We start from the raw sequence: 22,007 nt of genomic DNA on the forward strand, positions 1-22,007 counted from the left end.
CAAAGCAAAAAAGCAAACACAAACCCCACAGTAGTTCCACAAAACCCTTTGTGATTCTTTGTGAAGCCTGCCTAAGCTATGCCTCTCATGCCCACAACAACCTAAGTCCAGCTCTCCCAATGGAAGGCTTGCTCAGCAGTGGAAAATTGCAAGTGGAGGCAGGAATCCATTACACCCTCATTTCAGCAGGGCCATGAGTGCAATACTCCCATAATAAAGAAATTAAGAAACACAACTAAGTTTCATAGAAATGTTAAGCACTATTAGCAAGAAGTCAGGGTATGGACTTCTCAGCCCAAGTGACCTCAGATCCATTAAAAACTAAACTCCTGGCTGTGAGAGATGCAGGGCATTACAACACATCCATTAGCAAGGGCCAGTAAGCTGTGCTAAGTGGTGGTTGAGCCTGCAATGAGCAAAACTCAATATCTGTCTATAACCTCATTGGAGTTCAGAGCTCTCCTCACCCACTTGGGTAAAAGTTTGGCTTTTGGAGACCCTGTTCAGGCTTTCTCAGCTTCAGATTAAAACCTCCCTACTGATACTGTGTCGAAGGAAGGGGACCAGGACACCAGATGGTTCATCACAGGTCCAGTTTATTGAAGAAAGCATCAAACACTTATACAGCAAATAATAAGCTTATGAATATTCTGTAAGCCAAGCAATCTATTGGTTAAACTATACCATCACCTCTTCCTCATTCCTTTGGGCCTACGTTCTCTACTTCTCACGTCTCGCTGTCTATTTCTTTATCATACCCAGCTAGGCCCAAGGACACGCTATCTTGCAGGTGCAAGACTTGCATTTAGCCACGGCTTTGTACTTTTCCAGTCTCTAGTCAGCTAAATTCCCAACAATACTGGATGCCAGAAATAAAAAATAAAAACCTGCATACAAAAACATTGTTTTGATGATGGCCCATCTTACTGTTGGCAAGATGTACTGTTTTAACATCTGCTGCTGCTTCTTTGTCAGGTGTCTATGAATAAGGCTGAGGATGTGTGAAGGAGGAAAAATCACAGAAGTCATGTTACTTACAGCTTTGTACTGAAATGATATTTACCTTTCACCTTTTGGTAAAACAAATAAAATTAAAAGGAGGTCATTTTAGTCCTAGAATACTGATGATTATATGAAACTGTGAAATTTATTTCACAGTCTTTACTGTGAAATAAATGTTGGAATAGCAGAAGCAGGGAGGGAGTGCTGTCAGCCAGGGACCCCAGCAAACTGAGCTGAAGTCAGAGAAGTGTGTTGTGGCTGATCTCACTGTGCTGCCTGGAAATGCCAGCAGGGTTCCCTGCCAGAGCCCTCACCTCCCTCTTGCTTTTATCCTGTATACACCGTCAAGGTGCAGGGGTGAGGAGAAACCCCAGCACAGCAGACATGGAACTGAACTGAGAGGCACCCAACTGGATTTATTATGACAGCAGGGTTTAATCTAAAGAAAACTCCCTGCAAATGCAGAGATCCCAGTAAGGAGCCTCTTTCCTGGTCCTCTTCAGTCTCTGAGATTTTGATCTCTGTTCCCCAAGGTGGGCTGTGGATCAGCTTTATGCATATCACAACTGCCAGGCGGTGCAACTGCAATTTTGGGTCATCACAGGATGGAGCCCTCACTCTGAGTCTGTAGGCAGGTTTTCCAGGCACCAGCAAGCAGTTACCCACAGCCATCAAAGGCACAGATGTTTACTAAACAACACCTTCTTTCTTGCTGCATCAGTGGTGCTGGTTTATTTTGGTTTGGCTTTAGTTTTCACAGTAGTGAAATGAAATGCAAGAGTAATGAAAGCTTTCCTTAATGCAAATTAGAGGACAAACATGTTTGTTCTTTGTAAACCCAAATAAGTTGGGCTGACTGAAAAATTCTATTTTAGAAACAGGTAAAACTTAAATGACTGAACAAAACTCCTAAGAGAGTCACAAGTTGCAATTTGCCAGCTCATAAAACACAGTCTGAGAAAATACTCTTCTGCAAGATCCAGCAGACCCCATGACCTGATAAAATTCAGTCCTCGAGCCCAGGAAATTCTTCTGTGTTAAGGACAGCAAAAGAGAGATGCCAACAGCCCTGAGTAGGAGTTCTGCCACTTAAATGAAAAGGAAAGAGAGGGTTCTGCAGTGTTACATGTACTCAATGGAGAATTTTTAATTCAAGAGCCCAGCCTAATTCTAAGTAGGCTTAGTAGATCTTCACACTGGTTTAAATAGGAATGGATTGGACTCCAAGCAGCCTGTGTGAGCACACTGCTCACAACCACTGAGCAGGAGCTGGTGCTCTGCATTCCCACTGTCAGGCACTGAACACCCCATATGCTATCTCCACCAAGTGTTAAGCACCTTCAGAGTTCAATATTAACTCCTGATACAGCCATAAATGAGTTCCCAGCAATAATCTGCTCTTCTTCTTCTTTTTTTTTTTTTTTTTTTTTTATCTTGCTCTAATTATTAAGGAACAAAACACTGATGAACAACACTGATTGCATATTCTAGAAAAAAAAAATACCACCCTCCAGCTGCTCTGCTGGTGAATCCCTTTCTTGCTGCTTGTTGGGATTTACTTTCAGCCCTTTGCATCTGAAACTAATTACTGCAACACCATCCTCAACATTAATTCCCTTCTCCTCTCTGGAATTGGAAGCAATATGGTACATTCAAAGATAATTTTTCATTTCTCTTCCTAAAGGAAGGATCTCAGCTGTTCAATGAAGATAATGGTAAATGAGTCACCAATTTCAGAAGGTGAAACTTTCTGACATCCCTTTATCAGAAACCATTGTCTGAAATTTCAGCTGGTGATTTAGGAAACTTTTTTATATGAATGTCACCAAGACCTAGCAAAATCTGTCAGCCTTCTGTGTGATCCTAAAGACAAATTGCAGCAATATCTTGTCAACCGGCTCTGTTAAACTTACTTTGCTGTGTATTCTCCTTGCACCTGTTTCACTGTTAGCTTTTCTCTCAAAAAACATTTTGCCCAAGTTTCTTCAGGAATACTTTTTGGAATTTTCATATTTTTCTTCATTTTTAATAAAGACCCTTTGTTTTCAGTGAGGAGAACCACTTACTAAGTGACCAGAGTTTCCAGGAAGTTGCAATTATGGTGCTGGACTGTTCAATAGAAAGATTGTGTCATCAGGTCCAATATATCTGTGAGATGCCCTGTCAGAGCTGGTTTCAAGAAGTGAAGCCAGCCCTTACCCCTCTCCAGAGCTCACTCCTGTCTCCTATCACCTCATCATCCCCATTCCTGTATCTGCTGCCCTGAGGAGCGGCTTTGTAAGAGGTGCAGCCCAAGAGATACTGCTACAGAAAATGTGTACTTGTACATTTTCTGCTATTCAGTGGGATGCTGAAAATAAAAGGAAATGAAAAATCAATAACTCATTCAATGCAACAAGCAGATGCAACTTTGCCCTTCCACACAGACTTCCCTATGCTAAATATTAATCATAACAATTAGACTTTCTAGAAGAAAACATTGTGCTTTCTCAAACTGATGTAGAACACTAAGACTCGTTCCTCGAGTTCTCTGATGCCTGAACTATTGCATTGCTATGCATAACATCAGAGGAATGAAACAATTCCAAGCTATACTGCTATGACCAAAATGACACAACTGAAGCAGTGCTCAGCTTCTGTGTGTGCTCTCTGAATACAATCTGAGCCTTTGTTCACAGCATTACAACCTGACAATACACTACAAAGAAAGTTAGAAAAGCAGCAACAAGATAAAACCAAACCCAGCTGAGGATCAGACCTCCCAAATCATTTAGTGAATATGAGAGTGAAAAGCTGTATCATTTCAATTAAACTCTCATACAAGTCCTCTCAAGATCTATCCACTCTATTTTTTAAGCTATCTGGTTGAAATGAAGAACTGTTTGACCCCTGGTTTTTTCATTATGTTGAATGAGAGCTTACATTTGGCACCGGCCATTTGAAATAATGCAGCCAAATTTTCACTGGATAAAACTGAAAAAAACCCCAATGGAATGAAAGAAAATTTCATACAAGTCCTGAAGTAAAGACTATTTGTGTAGGGTTTATTCTGGTTTGGTCCTGAACTGAAACTTGAGTCAAACATACATCCTCTCTACAGGCTTAGTTAGATTGGAAATTAAGAAAAATTTCTCCACAGCAAGTGTTGTCAAACACTGAACAGGCTGGCCAGGGAAGTGGTGAGTCACCATCCCTGGAGGTTTGTAAAAGATGTGTAGAGGTGGCACTCAGGGACATGGTTTAGTGGTGGCTTGGCAGTGCTGGGTTCATGGTTGGATTTGATGATCTTAGAAATCTTTTCCAACCTAAATTATTCTTTGATTCTATGATTTTGTGTCAGTGCTGCCATGTTCATTCCCTTGCATGGACAAGCCCTTATTAACGCCATGCACAGAGATGGCAAACAACTCTAAATCTCCAAAGGCAACATCCCACTCTTCTTCTTGTCCCCTTCCCCATGTTTGTGGGCTGTCAGTGAGTCACTGGCTCTTTGAGGTGACTCTATTTCATTAGGGGCTGTAATTTCCCCCTGTGTAGCCACTCATGTTGTGAGCACAGTTTTCATGCCCATGCTTTGGAACAGGAGAGCTGCAGAGCCGACAGCCCCGCCGAGAAAAAGCTTTGAGTGTGAGGATTAGAAGAAATTTGCAACGTTGTTTTTGTAGCATTTTGTACTCCATTGTTGCCAGAGATAATGCCTTCCCTTTTACTTGCAAGATCTTTGTGTTCCTCACTATAATCAAGGAGAGGAAATCTGACTGTAAACCTCTTTGTTCTATATTATCATTTCATGTTGGTTTGGTGTGTTAATCAATGTGTCAGTAATGGCTGCAAAGAGAACTCTTTCAATCCTCAAATGAAGAGAAATCTGAGCTTTCTAACACTGGCACATTTTCTAGTGGATAAGCTTTTTCACAGAGTAATTATTTCATTTTCCAGAAAGATTACTGATTACATCACATTGGAAAAAACTAAGAGAGGGGCCCTTTATCTTCCCCATGTTTCTGCAATTCTTGTACAAACTTATACTTGTTACCAGGAAAAATGACAAATTTGCCATCTGATCAAAATGTTAACAAGGTAAGTGTCAGTGAGATGGATCACTGACTGTCACTGCAAGCCAGAACATGAGGATACATTGATATTTCTCAATATATTCACTGCTTCCCCAATGTTCACTAACAACATTTCTACTGCGAGTGTAATAAATCACACAGAAATAACAAGCTGCACAGGATCTCTAGGATATGATAGATTTGTCGTAATAGCAGCATTTGCAAGGTAGAAAACAATTGGTAATGATCTATAGAAAGACCTAATCAACAGTCATTTGCTATAATGTGGCAGACGAAGCAAAGACATGAAATCCATAACACTTCTTTAGCCACTGCCCTCCCCATACACATACACACGTGTCAATTGGGGAATAGGAAAAAGAATTAATGAGCTTTGGGGTCATAGAAGTAGAAAAGAAAGTTAATAGCATGCCCTGGATGCAATCATTAAATTATACACTGCTGAACAACGCAAGGGATAATCACAGAAGCTGCACAGTCCTCTGACAGCAGTAAAGGCTTTTAGCAAGGCTGTGCCTCCTCCTTTGCTTTATTTCTTTTACATCTATTTTATTATTTTAAAAACTACTTTCTGTCAAAGTGGGGCTGGATAAGCAAAGGAAAAGCACCCTCTAAGTTCACAGAGGACTGAAGTCTGTATGTGCCAAGGCTTCTGCAGCACAGGAGACCAAAATCAAATGTCAGCTTTGCACTGGGCTGTGCCAGGTCCCCAAATGGCTGCTGAGGCTTTAGTGCTCCTTTGCCTGCTCCCATTGGGGAGGGAACATCCACCTTCCAGAACACATGTGTAGGATGATCACCTTCAGTTTTCTGAAAGTCTTAAGAACTGCCTTCCTGGGAGCTTAAGTGCTGCCTAGGGTTAAAGCCTAAATTCATGAATTTTAGATACTGAAATATCCTCTCTGCATCACATCCTCTATTGCCACCTGCCTACAATAACTTTCAGGTGAAGAACCAACACTCAACCTAGAAACCCAGAAGCTTCCAGAAGGTTACACAAACTGTTCTGTGAAGACTTTTCTTGCTAGCCTCACCAGAAAAGGCTCTCTGGAAAACAAGGCAGTATAGAGCATGCAAGGGGAATCCTGGGTCTAAAATTTCAAACATAAAATTGTAAAATTCACTCAATTGTTATGAGGTTCAAATCAATCTTTTCCCTTTTGGGTTTTTTTTTTTTTTTTTTGGTCTTGTTTTGTTGTGTTGGTTTTTTTGTGTCTTTTATTCCCCAGAAATATTGGTAGAAGAATAATGGCTGCTTTGTGCTACTTTGCTTACAAACCACATTTTGCTAAGTGAATGCATTTCTGAGAACACAGGAATTGCTGTGCTGCCTCAGCACAGCAGTGCTCTGCCCCAGCATTCTGCCTGGCAGCTGCTGCAGGAGAATGTGCAGAAAACCTCCTAGTGGGCAATTATGGGAAAACCTGTTCAGATCCAAAATTTTCTTCCAGCCCCTCTATCAGTCAATAAAATTGGCACATCTTGAAACGTGGAGGTATTTTCTCTTTGCCAGCATTTGTTTCAAGTCCTTCCCAATGTTTGGAACTTAGTATTTTTCCACATCAGAGAGCCTGCTAAAATCTACATTTTCAAAAGTTCTTATCTTCCAGCCTGGCACCAAGCAAAGCTGGACATATTTTGGAAGGGACTCAGCTCCTTGGTGAAATGGAACTGCTGAGTTCTTTTGCAAATCTGTCCTTAAAGGGTCACAACAGGAGCTGCTCTGTTTAGAACAGTTTGAAAATCTTTCCTCAGTGGGAGGTGCTAAGCCTTCAGAAAGCTGGTGCTCAACACTTTTGATAATCTGGCCCCAAGTTAAGTATCAGGGGCCAAATTAAGTGATTTAGAGGCAGAAATACCCTACTGACTGCAGTGGAAATTTCCACTTGCCAATGAATGGCTCAATAGGATTCTGGAATAATAGAGCCATGAAAAGTGGATAATACAACAAACAAACATCAAAGGGTAAGACTTTCCTTTTCAATCACGTCCGCCTGTGCGCTGCATAAAAGGACTGAAATATTCTGACATGAAAGGAGAAGAAGGAATGGTTAACTGTCCAGCCATTCACTTCCTTCTGAGATGAACACACAGAATTTCTTAGGAGCAGTGATTTCTTAATATTCATATGACATAGCTGGTAACAAGGATACCTGTCTTACATGATATATAAGACACCAGTGGTACATGAATTGATCTCCTGGACTAATTTAATCTTCCTATCATAGAATTATAGAATGGTTTGGGTTGGAAAGGACCTTAAAAATCATCTAGTCCAACTCCTCTGTCATGGGCAGGAGCACCTTCCACTAGATGAGTTTGTTCCAAGCTTCATGCAATATGGCTCTCAACAATTCCAGGGATGGAGAAATGCACCAAAGAGAAAACAGCCTTACATTTCTTTTCCACTCTGGGAGTGAAGCTTTGCCAGTCAAGTTTTTTGCTTCGGAACAAATGACTTCTCTCTCTCTCCCTTAGATATTTTCAACATTCAGCCACTTCCATGGTTTCATCCATGATTTTGATCAAAAGTGAAGTTTGCACCCAACTATTTTATGAGTGCTTGTGGCATTTTTGAAGAAGCATCTTAGGGAAACTTACTGGTATCTTAAATGAACTTGGCCACCACTGGGCCTGAACCTCAAACAATTTCCCTACATTCCCATGGCAATTTTGGTTGTCCTTACTAGCATGATTAAGACTTCTGTCCTTCAGTTCTGATGGAATACCCCATTAACAAAGGTTTCCTGCGTGTTTAGAGGAGAAGGCTTGAGCATGAAGCTAAGGAGGGTAATTATGTTCTGGGCTGGATGGAAGAACATCATGTTTCCTTCATGGCTTCAGGTCTCTTCCAAAGCCCTGGACAGAATATTGGTATTTACAGCTCCCTCTAACACACCTGCAGGGGCACACAGGATTTTTGGGGCCATAGCCTGTCCAGAGAAGCTGAAGACATCATGTTAGGAGGACAGCAGGAAAGTATCAGAGTAGCTCTGATCAAGGAAAAAAACTGGGCACCAGACTGATTATCAGAACAAGGTTATTTAGCAAGTGTTAATACCAGCTTTCTGTTGCAGAAATGATTTGTCTTGGTGAAGCCATGAGGTAACAAAGAAGAGACTGAGACATGAAAAATACCGAACACTCCTTCCCCCAAAGAGAGAGAGCAAGGCAGAGGATGAACATTTTCATTTCACCAGAGGAAATCCGACTATCAAGATGTAATCTGTTAATAAATACTGTTCCATGTAATTAAAAGAAAAAAACAACAACAAAGAAAAAGTGCCACAAAATGACTGTGGACCAGCAGGAAACAAGAAACTCTCCATGGAGAGTGGCAATTCAGAGAACACCCACCATGTGGCCCACCTTCCCTATTCCCCCTCTAGAAACAGACCCATTTTACACATGGTGATTAAGGCACTAAAGCAAAAAGTATTAACATGATTCACATGTAGAAAACAAGGTTATTAGAAGTGGGGATCATTTCAGCACATTGTTCTCCCTAATAAGCATAGCAATGAGTAATTGAGTTTCAGGCAATCTCCAAGGTGGTGCTTTGTAGAGAAAACGGAACTTGGCATGATGTCTACTTTTCCTTTAATTACATTGCCCTAATGAGCAACTTTCTTTACTCTCAGCAAATTTATTTCTTGAGAAGAAGCAACAGTAATAAACACGTTAAAAGGATCACCAGGTAGCACCTGAGAAGAAACATCAGCAGCTCAAAATGACAAGAAGTTGCTAAAAGTGGTGGAAAAACACCAGATTGTTCTCAGCTTCATTATGCTTATCACCCTTAAAAGCAAAGTAAAGGATGTCAGTGGAGCACATTACCTAACCTGGGAAGTGTCCTTGTTCTGCTGTTATTTCCCTTTTGCACATGTTCCTGAGAACAGCCCAGAAACACGAAGTGCTGATACATCAATCCACAACTCCTCTGCTCACGCAGAAGCAGAGGGCAATTCTGCCTCATGCCCTTGTGCAAGATGAAAAGAGAAAATCACATGCCAGTAACATCCTGCTGAGTGTCAATATTGCCACTGAACCTGATACAGAGGATAAAGGGCTGGCTTTTCAAAAGTCTTTAAGGCATTCAGACATCTCACTCTTGTTGAAAGTCAGTGGCTGCTTTGCTTATCTTTTTTTTAGAAAATCACCTGAGAATCCACTTATGGCAAAGGACTCCCTGAATCTGCCTTTCTGGAGACAAAAAGCTGCACCATTTCATACATATGTTCATTCTTCTCATTTTTTCCCTAAGCATTTCCCTCCTGGTGTCCCAGGGGACACCATACCAGTGAAGATAGACCCCCTTTTGTACAGCTGGGTGAACATGTCACCTCTTGGTAAAATACCTGAGGTGTTCACCCTCAGAGAGCAGCAATTGCTGCTGCTCACAGGCCTTGGCTGAATGAAGCCAGTGCACTACCAGGTGACAATCTGAATTTTTAAATGTCAGTAGTATTATTCTTCATGGAAAAAAAAACAAACCAACAACAACAACCAAAAAAAACCCACCAAACCAAAAAACACCAACAAAACCAAAGCAAAAACCCAAACCCAAAAATGGAAGCAAAGTTCTTGAGAGTCATTCCAGTTTTCAATGTTGCTCAACACTTTGGAGCACATCCTGGAATATCTACCAGCTCTCATAAGGACCATACTTTCATACAGGGAAGCAAGGGCTTCATATGTTGTATTACTCTATGTAGCTGTAGATGGGTCATCAATCCACCTTTTGCTTGTTCAGGGATGTATCTGCACTCAGCTGTTTTGCCCTGATTCACTCCAGAACTTCACAAGGTCCCTTCACCTCTCTGCATCAAACCTGCTAATACTGTTACTTAATGTAATCACAGAGGCAGGAGGAAACTTCAATTATGTACATTAAAAATATACTTGGAGGTCTTCAAAAACTGGCTCTTCAGATGTAAAAGTGTGAAATGAAATTATCTTCAAATAGAAAATATGAAAGTGCCAATGGCAGCAGACACTGAAGACCTTAAGTGTTTATGCAGCTTTATGTATTGTTATTTCTTCAGTAAGCCTGCCACAGAAATGGCAGGGGTATGGGAAGAAAGTATCTTAGCACTTATAGTCTACTCATAAATGCATTAAATGCAACTATTTTACTGAGAAAAAAGCCAGGAGGAGAGCAGAGGCCCATCTCCTAGGGAGCTAATCTCAATTACTGCTCCCAATCATGCCTCCGCTGAAGAGAACCCTGCACAGAGCCCATGCTGTACGTGGCCTGGCAGTTGTGTGCATTTGCCCCTTCAGAGACACTCATGTAATGAAAGAGAATAGATTTTTTCTTACAAAAAAAGAAAAAGGTCATCGTTCAAAGAAAAGAGAAATTCTAAAACAGGCCTTCCATTAAAACTCTATTTATTGCAAGACCTTCCCACTTCCACAGAGATTACAACCCCTAGAAGCAAGATACCAGTCCACTGAAGTAATTTATGTAGCAAAAGGGAGACACAAATGTTTAGCTGCATTTGCTTGTATGTTTACCACAAACCTATGATCAATTTCTGCATTTAAATGCAGGAGGGGATTTTTTGGCAACCTCATACACAATGCTCCAGCTATCCAGGCAAAGTGGGACAAAGGCTGCCTTACTTCCCTGTTTCCCTGTTTTTTGGAATACCTGTGCTTGGATAGCTATAAATTGGGTTGTAACTCAGCCAAGCGGGATTTTGAAGCTTTCTTTTCCTTGGAGCAGTAAATGCCACTGCTTGATGTGGGCACCAGTTGTCACTTTCTCCAATTTGCAGGACACAAAAGCTGAAATGGGACAAATGCTGCACTGCGCTACTTGAAACCCTTCCAGGGGCTCCCTGCAGCACGGGGAGGCACAGGCAGACAGAAGAATTTGTAAGCTCACTTTGCTAGCTGCAACTCTTTAGTTGTCAGAAAGATAAAAGTTTCCTGCACATGCAAAATAGCAGCGTGAGCTGTTTTTGAAAACAGATCATACATTTCTGGTAATTAATTGAATTTTGGAGATGTTTCTCTTCTGGCCCCCAAGGAAATGCTGTTAGCTCCTCACTTCTGAGCATCCTGTGCGTTTTAAAACACACACTTAATTCCACAGAGAATATTCCATCGGGGATATCAGTGTGTTAAAACTCTCTGAGGAGACATCACCCAGTGTGCAGTCACAGCTCTTCACTCCCCCAGCCCGCACAGGTCCCTGTGGTGCAAAGCTGGGCATTTGGTCACTGTGGCACTGCTGGTCCCCACCTGCCCCTGTGGCACCACAGAAACACTGAGCAGGGCTACAAACACAGTCTAATAAATCTGAGGGCTGGAGAACAGTAGGAGAGAGGGGAGCAGATTCTCACATCATCAGGAGGGAAATAGGCTTTTAAAAAGCTAGTTGTGTCTGTGCACAACAATGAAGCTTTATGTCTATATAAACTGACAAGTCAGATTGTCCTCCTGGGCCCAATTCTCAACATCAGTGCCATTTGAGGCGATGGCTGCCTCCTGCCTCTGCAGCCAAATGGCTCTGTCTGCCAGCAAGGGCAGGCAAGATGATTAAAATAAGCATTAACAGAATGGTTGGTGATTAGCTTCTCCCTCTCCCTTTTTTTTTCTCTTTGCTTTCTCTTTTTTTTTTTTTTTAACATATAGTTTGGGCTCACCAAAGATTGCTAAAGCCTGTTCTTCATTAGCAGTGTACTTAACAAGTGTGAATTTAAAATATTCATTTTCTTAAGGCCAAGGATTAAAGCAATTAAGGAAAACTGCAGCAACCTAGCACCAAAGTCAATCCTTAACATGGAAAAGAAACAATGGTGCTTAATGTATTTAAATAAAACCAAATTGTGCACAATTATGCTAACACTCTGTTAAACTAAATTCTCACTCCGCTGCAATGTATTATTAAAATTTCCTTTCTCCAACTGAAATAACACTTTCTTTGCCCCCAGTATGGCAACAGATCTCTGGTTACTTTGCATTGCTTTCCTGGCAAAACCACTGCAACAAAAGATAAAATCCATTCTCATTCTATCCTCATTTTACCATCAGCTTCTCTTCTCTTCTGGCCTTAATCCCTTGCCAGGTCTGCACTGGATTTCGGTGTGATTTGGTTTGTGCTTACCAACTACCTCCTCCAATATCCTGAACCTTAAAGAGAACAGGGGAGCATTTCATTTGAACTGCAACAACACTGGGGGATGTTCTGCAGTAAAGATGTTCTTTCATACCGTTTGAAGTTTAAGGCAGCATTTTAATTTGGCAAAGAAAAACCTCTCTTTAGAAAATGGCAGCTCCCTGATAGGTTTGTTTGGTTTCCATATCATCAATTCCAAAAACATGAGCACCTAGGATACCAATGGGGCATGTTCTCCCACCAGAATGAGGTCAACCTACAGCGCCTCCAAGGATAAGCAGAGATCTGAAGACAGTTTTACCTCAGGGCTGGGAATACACCAGAAGCATCTGAGCAAGTCTAAGCACTGACAGCATGATCAGGCCTCAGAGACCATGTTCACTTTAATCTTCTTATCAGCAAGTTGTCCTTGGTTGGAGGTTTTTTGTCACAAAGTCACTTGCCAATGAAGTATCATCAAGGACACAGCAGAGCAAATACTCCATGAGCTAAACACAACAAACATCCTACACAAGGAGCCAAGAGATCCTTTGCAATGGTCACAAAAATTTGCATCTACTATATTATAGATGAAATGTAAGTGGATCCTGGCAGCCAATGCCTTTTAACCTGGGAGGACAATGACAGTAAAACCCCTGAAGCAGGAAAGGTAAGAAGCATCAAAAGCAGTGATGGAATGCAGAGGGACAGCCAGAGTAGAGGGCAATGAGGCTGATCCATGGTGTGTGAAATGCCAAATGTACATTGCCCTCCAGACAAAGCCTAGGTGTAAAGGGCACTGTGTGATCATGAGAGATGGCTGCCTCAATGGGAAACCTCCTACCACTTCTAATTCCTTTCTATAGCTGAGCTCTTTCCATTTCTTTAGATCCTACAGAAGATCTTCCATAGGATCTAGAGAAATGAATGAAATGATTCTTAATCAGATCATATTATGATATCCTGCTATCTTGAAGTAAGAGCAGCAACACAGACTGCATAGAGGAAGGTCTCAGAGATTTCAGGTGTCAAATACCTGACACAGCTGGTAAGGGCAGAAAATGCCACAAACAGTGGGGTTTTCATCTAGGGAGATAAATGTGACCCTAGGATGTCTTCCAGTATTGATACTGGGCCTTACTGACAAATTTGTCAGTTTTGCCTCATCTAGGTTGAGGATATGGAATAAGCTTGCAGGGCATGCCAGCATTATCCAGGAGATTTCCAATCCTATTCAGACAAAATATTATGGTCCAGAAAATAAATTATCCTGTTTAAAACAAAAAGGAAATTCATTTGATGGAAAAAAAAAAAAACATTATTTCAGGTTAATTAAAAATGATTTTTTGTCCATCCATCTACGAGATCAAAACCACAATTATTGGCACAGTTCTAGGTTCTATTGCAATACTCCCAGCTGGAAATATTCACACACAGTTCATTTGCCCTGCCCTGCTGGAGTCACTAAAATATCACAAGATTCTGGAATCAACTGGGAAAAGCTCATACTCCTTGGCTAGGAGAGCCTCCTCTGATGCCTGCAGTCAGAAAAAGCAGCATTGGCAAGACCAGGGTAAAATCTGAAGCCTACTGGGAAGAATTTATTTGCTGCTGCATCAGGAGATCAGGAAATAAACTTGTACCTGGGAAAAGCAGAGCTTTAAAAAACACCCCATAAAACTCCTGAGATCCTGTGCTGCCTCTGTTCTTTTCTATGGTTTAACCACGCAGGGTGCAGAGAGAGCAGGGTCTGACCCCAAGGGAGTTCAGACACAGCAGACTGATCTCCCAGCAGGCTACAATATGTTCCCAGAAGGTACAATATCATTCTGAGGCCAAGGAACAGCCTATTAGCTCTGCATGCCATTAATTTTCATGAACAGTTCAATCTGATGCTCACAGGAGCTGTTGGGCATCTTTCCATTTTGTCTCACAGACCTGGATGAGGGCTTATTTATCTTTTTACTTCATTCCTTACCTTTGAGCAGCTCAGTGCAGCTGTGCAGGTTTCCAGCCCTGTGCCAGGCTCAGTGCCCAGCAGCAGGCAGGATGCTGTCTGCAGCTCGGAGTGATGGCATGTCACAGTCAAAGCCATTCAGGGAGAATTAAACTTCAGGCTTGTTTGACTAAACTTCTGAATTCACCAGAGTTCCACTGTTTTGCCAGCCTGAAGAAACAGCCCAGCAGGTTCATGACTCATATGCCAAAATGCCTCCTTCATCCTTCCTGGAACTGGAAATGATTACTAATAGGTATTCGTGCTGAAATGATTTAGCATAACATGCTGAATGAGATCACTAAGTCAAAGTATCTTTTCCTAAGTGAGTCTCTCACTGCTTGCCTGAATGCCAGAGGGGAAGGAGGATAGCATGAAGCAAATTCTTTTGCTGGCTTTTTACAAAATTTTATAAATTACTGAAGAACTCGCAGTAGGAAGTTTCACTCAGGTTCATTAGAAGAGATCCATGATGCAGGTCTGGCAGGCAGAGGAGGATGGAGACACAGGGGTTTGGGTTAACCTCTGTCTTTCACACTTTCCCCTTTTTCAGTGCTCTCCGGTCTAGGCTGGGCACTGCAGACAGGCAGTGAAACCAGGAGGGCACAAGAGCAAGGCTGGGGAGGGGCTGGGCATTCTTTGCCCTGCATGCACAGCCCTGGATGTGCATTGCTGTAGCAGCTGCATCTGCTACAGGAGGCTGCAGGCACCAAGGGAAACACAGAATTTGGGGAGGAACAGGGGAGTGCACCACAAAACCCATCTCAGCATGCCAGGGATGCCCAGGGTTCCACTGAGAGGCCAGGCTGCCCTTACCCATCCGAGTCTGTCAGGCTCAGAATTAACTTATTGAGGTCAGCACTCATAACAGCAGTGCAGAGTTTTGATTGAGTCTTCCTTTCTGAGAGAGCCCCATCGTCTCTGGCCCAGCACAGCTATTACCTGCCAGCCTAAAGGATGATGAATGTTATTTATATTGCAGTAATGGCTAACCACTCAGTGGAGACCGGGGACAGGCTGTGCTATGGACTTTTCAAACACCCACGGAATGAGGGCTGCCCACAGAAGTGCCAAGGCTTTTCAGGATAATGTTCTTGAATGTCTTGGACACGATGACCTCCAACAACTGCAGCACTTGTGCTGCCTGCAAGAACACTGGGGGCTGTTCTACAGTAAAGATGTTCTTTCATACCAAATTCTTATCAGTCACTGTGACAGGCCCTTATAATAGCAAAGAACTCATCTACTTCAAAGCAAGCAACTACTTCATAAGAGGCTTTAAAGTTTCTTGATTAATAAATGTGAAATATAATCTCTTTCAAACCAAACAGAAAATGCAGAGGTATAAAGAGTTATTCTAAGAAAAGGTTTTCCTAATATTTAGCTGCTATTGTTCTGCTGTCCAAGAAATAAAGAATCAGTGAATAAGAACTACTCAAGATGAAGATGAGAAAAGTAATCTAGCAATAGTAAAAGATGAAGAGCCTGATCCTATAAAAAATCCTGTAAGACCAATTTAACTTTGGCATGTGCACACTTGCAGGATTAGGCTTCAAATAATTGCAGAGAAATGTTAAGAACTGATAAACTATAGCTTTAGCTTTCCACTACAGTGAGCCCAGAGAGTGGATAACTAACACTTCCCAGGAAATAGTCTTCCAAGAAATAGACCTGCAAAGATGCAGAAGAGCTACATCTAAAATATTGAATGAAGTTTTGTTTTTTTTTGTTTTTTTTTTTTTTACTATTAGTTATTCTGTTTGTATCTTGGAAAAATCACACAGTGACTTCTTTCATATGCACTGAGGTAAAAAAACCTAAAATATTAAGTGACACATTCTACCAAGGAGTGCCTTAGAGAAGGTGCTGTGAAATAAGTGTCAGACCCTATTTTATTCCTTCCACAATTAATTTTCCACTATCACAGATCTAAAAATATGTCCAGAAATCAGCAGACAGTTGTGTCCATCAGATACCTGATTAAAATACAAGTGCTAAGAAACACCTTATCCTTAATTATACTTTTTACTCTTAAAAACTGCTTCAGACAGGGCTGTGTCAGAGCTTCAGAGCCAAAAGCCTGAAGATCTCAGAGCCCAGCAAACAGACCAAGCAGGGAACAACCTGATGTGCTTTCTTCTGCCTTTTGCATCAGATGAGTGGTCACTCCAAAACTGAATGGGAGAAATTAGGCACACAGTGAGAGACTGCAAGCACTTTCTGGCTGTCTCAATTCTAGAAGGCTCCTAGGAGGAGTGATGTCTCAACATCTGGGCATTCCTTTCACTGTCAGACACTAAGAGCAGTGGGATTTATCAGCAATCTGCTGAGCATATACAGATGACAACTGCAGAGCTTGGAGAGCTCAAAGGCACTTACAGATAGAAAGGGGTTTGCAAAAGACATGTTGAGCCAGAGCTGAGACCTGGAGCCTGTGAAAATTGCTCCCAATTGCTGTTAAACCTTTAGCTGTGGTAGCTAACCCAGGCACTGCAATATGCACAATTTATCCTCAGTATGCTTCACAATTGCACAGAGTGTTTGAGAAAGGCTGATCAGCCCCCATGTCACATTTTACAAGGAAAAGGCCAATGGGATGATTTTGGAAGGTGGTCTTTGCTGCCTAAACTACAACTCCATCTATCACTCAAATACATGGAAATGAAGTGTTTATGAACGGGTTTTGGATTATTAAAGTATAAATTTCATGAAAAATAGATTTAAAGCTCTCTCCAGCTCCCACACCTCACCTAATGGTACTTTATCCCATGTCAATTTCCAGCCTGTTGCCCCACCATGATCTACATATCTTCCTAAATCTTTTAAAGTATCTTCTTGTCAAAAGAATATGACTTGCTGACATCACAGAGATGCATTAAATCAAAACGTTTTTGCTGTACTGACATAAGCTCCAAATTATTTCCAAAGTCAGCTGTATTTTCAATAATTTGTCCCTTTTTCATTTTTCAAAATAGCTTTATTCACTTGTGATGGCAAATTTCTTAAGTCCCTCCATCCTCAATCCAGACAGTGATAGAACTCAGCACCAAATTTTTATAGCAGCAAATGTGTTTTTGTTTCCCTGGCATCCTAAAAAATTTAAATCTTTCTTCAGCTACAGTCTGTACAAAAGTGTGTTAGCTCTGTGGTGTTCAAGAATAGCTAGTTAGACTCTGAGGCTATACATTCTTCTGCTAAAAGATGCATTATCACATCTATGTCTAAATATTTATGGTTCCTGTTTGCTAAAAGCAACACCTACAATTGCTGTAATTGGAAATGACAAAATAAAAAAGAAATTCTTCCCCAATTTGCCACCCTTTTGCATCTAACAACACTAAATATATAGTCTAGTTCATCAGAGTTTTGCCTGTTTCTGTTCAGCTATAACAAGGGAGAAATCATTGTGCTAAAAAAGAAAAAAATGGAATTGTAAATATGACAGAAATGGAAAGAGATTTGATGGGTTGATGCAGCATCTGAAACCCCTTAACACATGTGAAAAGGAAAAGATCATAGAACCATACAATCATTTAGGTGGAAAACATCTGTAAGGTCACCGGATCCAACCAAGCCCATCAGTAACCCAGGTCCCTGAGAGCCCCATCTACACATCTTTAAATACCTCCAGGGATGGTGACTCCCCTGAACAGCCTCTTCCAGTGCCTGACAACCCTTTAACCCTGCTAACTTCTGTCTCACTCAACTGCTTTTAACCACCACATGAGCAGAGATTGCCATCATTTACTTCCATTGGATCTCCTTGCTCAGCAGCCTCATTAAGCTTTTACCCTTACTAGCAGAGTTTTCAGGCACTACACTTCATATAACTTGTCACTAATATGCTTTCTTCTCCATTTTTGCATATTTAAGTAATTGAAAAACTTTAAAACACTCCACCATTTTTTTTTGTGAGTGGGGACTTGTCATCATGTAGATATCACAAAGGAAAAAATACCAAAGCAGAAAATGTCACGATGGCTCTTTCAAGCAGATGGTATTACAGTAGCACTGAACAAGTTTATATTAATTACTTTCAGGAAGAGAAGGAGATGTCATATTTCAGAAAAAGGATTCTACCAAACCCACGAAGAACAAGCCATAAATTTAACAATAGTGAGATTTTTTCATAGAATCATTATGACAGCTGTCAAACTGGGGAAAACTTTTTGTTAATGCCAGTACAATTGTTCATTTAAACAAAAGCCAGTGATTCAGTCACACTGGAACAGCTCATGAGCCTAGCTCTGCTGCACAATCTGCACACATGCATATGCAGAGTTGTTCTTTAGTTCCCATCTTTGGGGCTACAATGTGATTTGTCCAGAGCTGAGCAGAGCCCTACCAAAATCTGGCCAGAAGGCAGCTTGTGATTGAGCTGTAACAAGCTGCCTGTGTTTTCTCTGGTTGGAAGAGGGAGGTTTGGCACCCCAGGCGAGCAGCTGATGCAGGACACCCTCCCCGCATGCCAGGCTGACCATGTGGTCACCATTTTTCCCTGTGCCCTCAAAATAACAGACCACAATTATTTGTAGAGATGCACCCTGTGTGCAGTGACAGACTGAAGTACCAAAGGTGTCAACTGTATCCTCCCTCAGAGAGGGAGCTCACAAGGAAATCCCAGTACAGATCTTGGTGCTGTCACAGAATATTTGCAACAACAAAAATGCAGAGATCCCATCCCTCCACCCATGGGAGGGGCTGGACCATTGAAACAATTTACTAACAGCAAAACCAACTCTGAAGAAGAGATGGAGAGTAACTCTTACCTCCTCATAGACATCATCATTCCTGCTGAAGTCTCCAGCCCTCCTTGGCAGCACATGGACATGAACATGCTGAAAACGTGAAACAAAATAATGGTCATTATCAAGTTCATGACTTTCTTTTCTGAACTGCCAGCATTATTCTCAACACACACAAGTAACCGTGCACAGGCTCCCACAGCATTATATTCAGAGGAAAATACGTTAACCTGTTCCATAACTGTATCTCAACTCTTTGGAGACTATAAAAGATGAAAAACATGAGAGAGCAGCCCTGGTGTATTATATGAGCTTCAGAGTGAAATGCCTGGAAGTTTAGGGGCTCTGTGGAATTATTCATAGTTGTCAGTCAGAGACATATTTAGGCACAGCTTTGAAATAACAATGTCCCTTGGAGCAGAGTGTTGTGGCTTTGGAAGAGAGGGGAATAAGAAGGTGCTGGAGATGGGATGTGGGGGAGAGCTCGTGTTGGCAGCCTGGGCTCAGGGCTCCCTTCTGGGGACAGAGCAGCTGCCACACCATGGACAGCACATGGGCACAAGGGCTGGCAGAAGAGGACAGAGCCTCCCACAAGGTTAAAAACACTTCAATGCTTCCTTTCCTCCCTGGAGGATGCAGCCCAAACACAACAAACTGAAACCTGTGGGGCACAAGGCTCATGCTGGGGACACACCTGCAGGGACAGAGAGCCAGGTGGCCCAAAACCTGTGAGGCACAAGGGTTATGAGCCCAGTCTGGCAGAGCCTGAAGTGTGTCCCTCTCCTGGTACAGGGCCACTGCCCATGGGGTAGCAGAGCTGGGCACTGAGCTGCACAATGGCTGCAGAAAGGCAGATTTGGGTTACCCAGTTTGGGAAGGAGGTGAGTGGTGATGTGTTTTCATCAAAAGTGCTGATGAGATCTGGGGAATACAAACAAAATTATGGGCAAGAACACAAATACATGACTGGGCCCCTTAGTGTTGTGTCATTACTATTACCTTTTTTTTTTTTTCCTGACACTGTTCATGCCATAAAGGAAGGTCCTCAAGACCCAAACTCCACTGGGAAAAATACTTTCCTGCACTAAGTTGAGCTACTAACAAAATTGCAATGCATTCTTTTTTCTTTTTCCCTTTGTCTTTCACTCTTTAGCAAAGAAAAACAATAACTGAGAATAATTCTTCAGGGAAAAATAGCCCAATACCTCAGTGAGGAGAGGCAGCAAATAATCTGAGTGATAGATCACATTTATTCACCTTCAGATGTTTTCAGATGGTGCCTAAATCCTTTTTAAAAAATGACTGAAAATCAGAAACGGCACCAAATGGTTTGCAAAGAATTTAGATAGCTTGCAACTGATTCAATTTGATGAGGTAGAAATCAGCTGAAACTCCTGCACCTCATGGAAACATTCTCAAAACATGGCTTAACTCTATATGGAAATATGAAATCAAAAAAGGTTTTCTTAGGCTATTTGTAAGAAAATTCAAACACAACTATATTGTGTTAGCTTCTATCCATAATAACATTTGCTCAGTGAATAAAATGAAAACACAAGGATTTTTCAGTTAATGAAATATTCCAAATACCACACTATTTTTTTTCCTCAGCTTTACCCTAGAGAAACTGAATATGTGATTTCTTATTCTTATCATTATCCACACCTTTCAGTCTATTCAGAGTAGAGATGAGGGTGAATCTTGAGGGTCAGAAACTGTGTTTTTTGAGTAATATATCAGTGATAGTGTTCTGATAGTGTATTATACTAATATATCATAAGAGCAAAAGTGCTCCTGTGATGTATTAGTGCAATGTATCATCTGAACATCACTGCTGGTATGATGTATTGCTCAAAATCACAAAGCAACTTTAAAGACAGTCTTCAGTAGCCCTAGGCCTGAAATTTCACTTTTGGACAGACCTTCAAGAGAAATAAAAGTGTAGATTAAAGTTTGCAGGGGTACTGTAAAATTTCACTACTGTCACACACCTGTTGTTCTCATTAGATTTTAAATTTATTCATAAGAATAGAGCCAGTTCATCTGCAGTCAGTTTCCTTCTCTTCGGCTACAAGGAATGATAGTTTAGCTACAAGTATCAATTTGCAGGAATTTCTCTTGGTGATACATATAAAACCTAACATCAGCTATCAACAACCATATTCCCCAGAAGTTTGCCCACCTTTAAGAATAATATTTATCTCTGGTGCAGAATGCTCCAGGACACACAGAGGAGAAGATCTGTGTATGCCTGTGACAGAGGATTTGGAATATCAGAAAACACTCAGGGATGAGTCCAAAGCTCAGAGCAGAGATGCTGCACTGCAGATGCACAGACCAGCACAGCAGGTAATGAACGAGCCTAATGTGATCTTCTACCCAAAATGGGCTCTTATGATCAGTGTGGAAAATAAAAAAGAATAAAAAGTGTTTATGACAGCATATGGGCCACTTGGCATCGGTGGGGATGTTCTCAGGGGTTAGTCACCTTTACTACAGGCACTATGTTCTCTCACACTGCCAGGCTGCACAGCAGAATCCATCAACTGTATCACAACACAAATGAATATTCCCAAGGTTTGAAGTAACAACAATCAATTTAAAAGAGAGTAATTTTTCCCAGTCATTCATTTTTGGTTTGATTTTTTGGGGTTTTTTTGGTTGTTTTTTTTTTTTTTTTTTTTTTTTTTTTTTTTTGTGTTTTTTTTTTTTTTAATTCTGTGTATGGGAAAGAAATAAATATCTGGATTCTCCCCACTGTTTGTATAACAGAAACAAACAGGATCAGCAGCAGTGTCTCATATATTTCCCTTCTATTCAGTTTTACCAAGAAATACAAGCAGTGCAGAGCTGTGGCTACCATGCAGTCAGAAACACTGATCAGGAGATTTCACACCTTCTCCAATCTGCCTTTCAGCTTCTGCCCTTCTCGACTCAGAGTGGATGATACTTTGATTCATTAGGAGATCTTTAATTGATCATTTTACTCCTCAGTACTATTTGTTACTGCTAAAGCCTCAATTCACCAAGGCACTTAAGCACCAGCTGCATTTCCAACCTATGCATTGCTTCAGTGGGAATAT

The 22,007-nt window shown here is 41.3% G+C and overlaps 1 protein-coding gene across 2 annotated transcripts in view; it reads right to left on the bottom strand.

Annotated features, from left to right (window-relative positions):
* Window positions 1-22,007, bottom strand: part of FHIT (fragile histidine triad diadenosine triphosphatase) — a 517,184-nt gene that overhangs the window by 62,941 nt on the left and 432,236 nt on the right. For both annotated transcript variants that reach the window (XM_058813019.1, XM_058813020.1), the window contains one exon: window positions 18,949-19,017. In XM_058813019.1, coding sequence (XP_058669002.1) covers window positions 18,949-19,017 — 69 coding nt within the window. The remainder of the gene's footprint in view (window positions 1-18,948; window positions 19,018-22,007) is intronic.

This window comes from Ammospiza caudacuta, chromosome 12 (assembly GCF_027887145.1).
Source record: "Ammospiza caudacuta isolate bAmmCau1 chromosome 12, bAmmCau1.pri, whole genome shotgun sequence".
In the NCBI taxonomy this organism is placed as follows: Eukaryota; Metazoa; Chordata; class Aves; order Passeriformes; family Passerellidae; genus Ammospiza; species Ammospiza caudacuta.